General features: G+C 34.2%; 1 protein-coding gene across 1 annotated transcript; it reads left to right on the top strand.

Moving 5' to 3' along the window:
• Positions 1-2536: 2536 nt before the first annotated feature.
• Positions 2537-4017, top strand: LOC106477212 (zinc finger protein 235-like; the record flags this gene model as incomplete). Its single annotated transcript, XM_013937803.1, has 1 exon — positions 2537-4017. A coding segment is annotated over one exon (1481 nt), but the record flags the coding sequence as incomplete, so codon positions are not given.
• Between the last annotated feature and the right edge of the window lie 3997 nt (positions 4018-8014).

The raw sequence follows: 8014 nt of genomic DNA on the forward strand, positions 1-8014 counted from the left end.
CGAGTAGAACAGACGGACACTAGTACCCGAGTAGAACAGACGGACACTAGTACCCGAGTAGAACAAAATGACACTACTACCGGAATAGAACAGACTGACACTAGTGCCTGAGTAGAACAGACTGACATTATTGCCTGAATAGAACATACTGATACTAGTGCCTGAGTAGAAAAGATTGACATTATTGCCCGAGTAGAACAGATTGACACTAGTACTTGAGTAGAACAGATTGACACTAGTACCTGAGTAGAACAGACTGACATTATTTCCTGAATAGAACATACTGATACTAGTGCCTGAGTAGAAAAGATTGACATTATTGTCTGAGTAGAATAGACGAACACTAGTGTCTGAGTAGAACAAACTGACGCCAGTACCTGAATAGAACACTGACTTGATTGCCTCAGTAGAAAATACTGACATTATTTACTTGGTAGAAAGAACTGACATCATTGCTTGAGTGAAACAGACAGATACTAGCACGTGAGTAGATCAGACTGACATTATTGCCTGAACAGTACAGACTTACACTAGTATCTGAGTAGAACAGACTGACAGTAGTACGTATGTAGAACAGACTGTTATTAGTATCCGAGTAGAACACACTAACGTTTCTGCCTGCCTAGAACAGACTGACATTTTTGCCTGAGTAGAACAGACTGATATTATTGCCTTGGTAAGAAGAACTGACGTTATTGTCTTAGTATAACTGACTGAAACTAATATTTGAGTAGAACAGACTGACATTACTGCCTTAATAGAAAAGAGTGACATTATTGCCTGAGTAGCAGAAACTGACACTAGTACTTGAGTAGAACAGATTGATATTATTACCTGAGAAGAACAAACTGACACTAGTACCTGAGTAGAACAGACTGATACTAGTACCTGATTAGAACAGACTGACACTAGTATCTGAGTAAAACACACTGACATTATTGCGTGAGTAGAACAGACTGACATGAGTGACCTAGAGTCCCTATGAAATACCCCTTTGAAATGTTTGACACACTTTGTTGTATTTTATACTTTGACATCAATTTCAATCTTTACTAAGAAATTCTCTTATAAACCCATTTTTTGTGATGAGATTCTCTCCCAAATATTTCTTGAATATCATAAATTAAAATATGAAACATACCAGTGTCTTAAATATTCAGAAACATATGAATGGAATAATGAATTAATCATCTCCTTTCCATACTATATGTAGCCACTGGCAGGGCTACAGGGGGCATTTGCTTACTCCAATATTTTCTTGCCAACCAGTTTGTCCTCCCTCCCCAAATTTATCCCTACATTCTAGAGCAAATGTAATGTTTATAACAATATAACACGTTCAGACGTACACTACCGTTTTACAGTATACTACAAGTTAACCAGATATATCCTACAGTAATAGGTTTTCCTTTAACCCTACTTGTATACTACAAGTTAACCAGATAAATCCTACAGTAAAAGGTTTTCCTTTAACCCTACTTGTATACTACAAGTTAACCAGATAAATCCTACAGTAAAAGATTTTCCTTTAACCCTACTTGTATACTACAAGTTAACCAGATAAATCCTACAGTAAAAGGTTTTCCTTTAACCCTACTTGTATACTACAAGTTAACCAGATAAATCCTTCAGTAATAGGTTTTCCTTTAACCCTACTATTTTAAACTAATGGTAATGGTACTACTGCACTAAATAATTATTCATTTTATTAAATAATGCCCGAGAGAACATTAATCATCAATCCACTTTTAAAGGGACTTGTTATCTCCCCCCCCCCCAAAAAAAAATTCTAGGTATTCTAGTATGGTCAAAACCCTTTGATCCTTTCCAAAGTCTGTGAGTAATTTGTGGCTTCAAAACTCAAAACAAAGTACTTTTTAAAACTAAACGTTGGCCCAATGTAATTTAGCACGCTAGAATTTGAGGGAATAAAGTGTCCCTTTAAAATTACACGTGAGAATAAGATGTCTTGTTTTGCCGAAAAAAAAATTGGCTTGCCCCCACTTACCTCCCCAAACTTTTGGGCAACTGATTTCTGATAAGATAGTTTCACTGAAACTTTTCGTTTGTTTCAGCCTAATGATCTGAGTTGGAGGGTATAATAAAAGGATATGAATAAAATCGAACGAAAGTATTGAATATAAACTAAACTAAATATTTATACTGCTATGTTATGAGCCAAGATGGGGCTAAATCGAACTAGAATATATATAAATTTTTTATATTGTTATTAGTTTCAATGTTTTCAATCGAATATTTTGTTATACTCTGTTTGGGATGCTAGATTTTAAGATTTCGTAAAAGTTTTCTTACTTAGCAATAAATTAAGATAAAATATGGTCAAACATGCCACTAGTAACAAAACAAAATTACTACCAGAAACGGATTTCAACGTTGGAGTATTTTAAAACATCTGTCAATATATTAATAATATACCCTAAAATTTGCTATCACCTTTATTGTATAAATGTTTCCAATAAATGAAGTATTTATTAGGATTAAATTATCTTTTTTCTGATAAATTTGCTATTTTCAGAACAACAACTACAAATCAATAAGGATCACTATTTCATCACTGGCTTGTATCAGTTTAAGCCAAGAGAGGGCAGCACACGTACTGATGAAGATTACCAAAGTAATAGTAGTCAAGAGGATATGTTAACGTTTTCAAAAGAAAGGGGTCATGTCCTAGATTTCAACGTTAAGGAAAAGAAAACGAATAGAGACGTTCATGATAAGAATGAATTTAGAAAAGTTAAGATCAAGTTACCAAAAGCTTACCAGTACCGAAGTAAAGCCAGCTTGAAACAGAAAGAAATTACTCTATCTGATTCACAATTCAATGTTTCAAAAAATAAATATATACTAAACGATTGCAAACAAAGAGAATCGTCTAATTTCATAACTTATGCAGAGAAAAGTTCCCAAGTACTGGAGGAAGGCTCATCTTTTCGAAAACTTAAAAACATTCTTCCTTATAAACCTTTACAACAAGACATACTGCTGACAGATATCTACCACGAAGAATATTTAAAGTGTTCACCAGCTCAAGAACTCTTGGTTAGGACTACTGATTCTTTTTTAAATCCGGAAGAGAAAACGAGGACTAATAAATCTCCACCAAATCAAGACGAGAAAACTAGGACTAATGAATCTGCACCCACACCAAATCCATACACTCTTTGTAGCAACCATACTACTTATCCACACCAAAATATTTTCCAGACAGCCAGTTCTTGCAGTAGAAACACAGAATGTCTTGCCTCCATGTTTAAAGTGAACCAGCTTTTCTCTTCGGCTGCCCACCAACCAAACTATCTGTATACAAATCAACTGACCCAGATGTTTTCTTCCCCCTGCATCAACATGTATTCCTCTCCTTTGTTAAGTTTAGACAGTCCTGTGAAAGGTTTATCTACGTGGCTGTCTCACTTTGCACCTCACCAGTTCAGTGTTGTTCCAGGACATCAGCTTTCTTTGGATTCCAAAGGAACTAACATTACAACTGCATGCTCTTCTTTCTCTTTTCATCGAGGCTTACGCTCACTGCCGTATCCACTGAAGAAGAAGGACGGAAAGTTGCACTATGAGTGCAATACTTGTTTCAAAACTTTTGGACAACTATCTAACTTAAAAGTCCATCTTCGAACCCACTCAGGCGAGCGGCCGTTCTGGTGTGTCATCTGTGCGAAAAGCTTCACCCAACTGGCTCACCTTCAGAAGCACCATTTGGTTCACACTGGGGAGAAACCACACCAATGTGAAGTTTGTCAAAAGAGGTTCAGTAGCACCAGCAATCTGAAAACCCACTTGAGACTACACAGTGGTCAAAAACCATACGCTTGTGACTTTTGTCCAGCCAAGTTCACACAGTTTATCCATCTGAAGCTTCATAAGCGGCTGCACACCAACGAGAGACCATACATCTGTGAAAAATGCAAAAAGAAATACATCAGTGTTTCTGGACTGAGATCGCATTGGAAAAACACAGCTTGTCGACCAAATACTGCACATTGAACAGAACTGAGATCGCATTGGAAAAACACAGCTTGTCGACCAAATACTGCACATTGAACAGAACTGAGATCGCATTGGAAAAACACAGCTTGTCGACCAAATACTGCACATTGAACAGAAAAATGGATGTGATGGTGAGATTATTTGCCAAATATTGGAACCTAAGTTTTTAGCTAGTCTGATAGTGTTCACCACTCAGTGCATTCACCAAATATACTGAATAAATCGAAAGTTTACAAAACTTCTTTGGTGACTGCATAACGGACATTATCCTTACTTGATGACAAGCGTGAATTGCAAAAACAGATCTCGTCTACGAGAGTTTATCAACAGCTGAACTATCACTTTATGGATGGTGGTGTTTACCCAGTAAAACAACAAGGAAATAGATTATTCAGCTAAATTATCACTTTGTTGATAACGGTGTTGCTGGTGTGTTCCGTTGGTTATGTGTATTACATTAATTAACACTCATGGATGTTGGGGTGCTGGTATGTTCTGTTCGTTATGTGTATTATATTAATTAACACTTTGTGAATAGTGGTGATGCTGGTGTGTTCTGTTGATTATGTGTATCGTAGTAATTAACACTTTGTGAATAGTGGTGATGCTCATGTGTTCTGTTGATTATGTGTATTGTAGTAATTAACACTTTGTGAATGGCGGTGATGCTGGTGTGTTCTGTTGGTTGTGTGTATTATATTAATTAACACTTTCATGGATGTTGGGGTGCGCATGTGTTCTGTTGGTTATGTGTATTATATTAATTAACACTTTGTGAATGGTTGTGATGCTCATGTGTGCTGTTGATTATGTGTATTATATTAATTAACACTTTGTGAATAGTGATGATGCTAGTGTATTCTGTTGGTTATGTGTATTATATTAATTAACACTTTGTGAATAGTGATGATGCTCATGTGTGCTGTTGATTATGTGTATTATATTAATTAACACTTTGTGAATCGTGATGATGCTAGTGTATTCTGTTGATTATGTGTATTATATTAATTAACAGTTTGTGAATAGTGGTGATGCTGGTGTGTTCTGTTGGTTGTGTGTATTATATTAATTAACACTTTCATGGATGTTGGGGTGCTGGTGTGTTCTGTTCGTTATGTGTATTATATTAATTAACACTTTGTGAATGGTTGTGATGCTAGTGTGTTCTGTTGGTAATGTGTATTGTATTAATTAACACTTTGTGAATAGTGATGATGCTCATGTGTGCTGTTGATTATGTGTATTATATTAATTAACACTTTGTGAATCGTGATGATGCTAGTGTATTCTGTTGGTTATGTGTATTATATTAATTAACACTTTGTGAATAGTGATGATGCTCATGTGTGCTGTTGATTATGTGTATTATATAAATTAACAATTTGTGAATAGTGGTGATGCTCATGTGTTCTGTTGATTATGTGTATTGTAGTAATTAACACTTTGTGAATAGTGGTGATGCTCATGTGTTCTGTTGATTATGTGTATTATATTAATTAACACTTTGTGAATAGTGATGATGCTAGTGTATTCTGTTGGTTATGTGTATTATATTAATTAACAATTTGTGAATAGTGATGATGCTAGTTAGTGTGTTCTGTTGATTATGTGTATTATATTAACACTTTGTGAATAGTGATGATGCTAGTGTATTCTGTTGGTTATGTGTATTATATTAATTAACACTTTGTGAATGGTTGGGGTGCTGGTGTGTTCTGTTGGTAACGTGTATTGTATAAATTCACAATTTGTGAATAGTGATGATGCTAGTGTGTTCTGTTGGTTATGTGTATTATATTAACACTTTGTGAATTGTGGTGATGCTGGTGTGTATTGCATTAATTAATACTTTATTGATGGTGTGTTTTTTTGTTTATGTGTAATGCATTAATTATAACTTTGTGGATGTTGGTCTGCTAGTGTGTTCTGCTGGTTATGTGTATTTTAGTAATTTACAATCTTTGGTGTATAGCAATAGAATGCGGATGTTAGGATTCCTACCTATTCGTAGGTGTTCAAAACGTTCTGCACACAACAAATAACGTGGCCGTGTGGATAGCATTCTCCGCACTTTGGGGCCTTTATCGCACAGATCAAACAAGAGTATCCTGAGTGTTGGTTGTGCCTGTCGTTGATCTGCTTCTAGTCTACCATTTCAAAATTAGGACGAGCGCAGATAACCCTTGAGTAACATCCATTATTTTATGACGTCATTCTTCTTGTGTTGTAAAGTTAATCTTGTTCAAAGTAAATTCCATTCGAATGATAAATCTGTCTAGCTGAAGAGTTCAACATGGGTTAAACAAGCAGTAAATAATTTGATCTTCGTACGACCACGACCAAGATGGATTTTAGAAAACTTTTATTAGTTGGAATGTAATCCAGCCCTAAACTATGAAATGTTTATTTATTCTTGGTGATGATCTTTGTGGCTTCGATTAATAATGAAAGCTCAAAAGTTTAAGCCTAATACGTTTTTTGTTAGTTTTAAGGTTTTGAGCTAATTATTATTTTTGTCTTAAGTTTTCGACATTTCAATAAATATAACTTGTGTTTAAGGAGTAATCTTGCTTACCGTAATTTGTTTGTCTTTTTTATTGATTCAAAAATGTATTTATATCTTATGGTCATTTTAGATAAAAAACATACATATTTATATCCTAGTGTCTATTACATCTAAAACATACATATTTATATCCTAGTGTCTATTACATCTAAAACATACATATTTATATCCTAGTGTCTATTACATCTAAAACATACATATTTATATCCTAGTGTCTATTACATCTAAAATATACATATTTATATCCTAGTGTCTATTACATCTAAAACATACATATTTATATCCTAGTGTCTATTACATCTAAAACATACATATTTATATCCTAGTGTATATTACATCTAAAACATACTTATTTAAATCCTAGTGTCTATTACATCTAAAACATACTTATTTAAATCCAACGGTCTTATTAGGTCAAAAGCATACTTATTTATATCCCGTGGTTTTATTAGGTCAAAAGCATACTTATTCATATCCCGTGGTTTTATTAGGTCAAAAACATACTTATTTATATCCCGTGGTTTTATTAGGTCAAAAGCATACTTATTTATATTCCGTGGTTTTATTAGGTCAAAAACATACTTATTTATATTCCGTGGTTTTATTAGGTCAAAAGCATACTTATTTATATCCCGTGGTTTTATTAGGTCAAAAACATACTTATTTATATCCCGTGGTTTTATTAGGTCAAAAGCATACTTATTTATATTCCGTGGTTTTATTAGGTCAAAAACATACTTATTTATATTCCGTGGTTTTATTAGGTCAAAAGCATACTTATTTATATCCCGTGGTTTTATTAGGTCAAAAGCATACTTATTTATATTCCGTGGTTTTATTAGGTCAAAAGCATACTTATTTATATCCCGTGGTTTTATTAGGTCAAAAACATACTGATTTATATGCCGTGGTTTTATTAGGTCAAAAGCATACTTATTTATATCCCGTGGTTTTATTAGGTCAGAAACATACATATTTATATCCCGTGGTTTTATTAGATCAAAAACTTACTTATTTGTATGCCAAGGTCTTATTACATCAAAAACACATTTATTTAAATCTCAGGGTCCTATTAGATCAAAACATAATTATTTATATTGTTACTACATTCCCGAATGATCGGGGAAGTCCGAGTGTTTTGGAGATGCCCTCTTCATTAGTATATAAGCCCGGCAGAGAAGAGCCAGCGCGGCGAGATATATAAATGAAGAGAGAGCAGTAGTTACTTTGAGTTCATTGTAGTTTTTGATTCTGTTAGTTTCGAGCTAGTGAGCCGTAAAGTGTGGGTCTTGCACTTGTCGAGAGCGAAGTTATCGAGATTGTGAATCGCCGTGATTTATAGCTTGTATTATAAAAGTTGTCAAGTTTAAAGTAACGAGAAACGTACTAATTGTGGAACTTTCTGTGTACTAAAAGTTTGTATCGAGG

The sequence above is a fragment of the Limulus polyphemus genome, unplaced genomic scaffold, assembly GCF_000517525.1.
Source record: "Limulus polyphemus unplaced genomic scaffold, Limulus_polyphemus-2.1.2 Scaffold13412, whole genome shotgun sequence".
Lineage (NCBI taxonomy): Eukaryota > Metazoa > Arthropoda > Merostomata > Xiphosura > Limulidae > Limulus > Limulus polyphemus.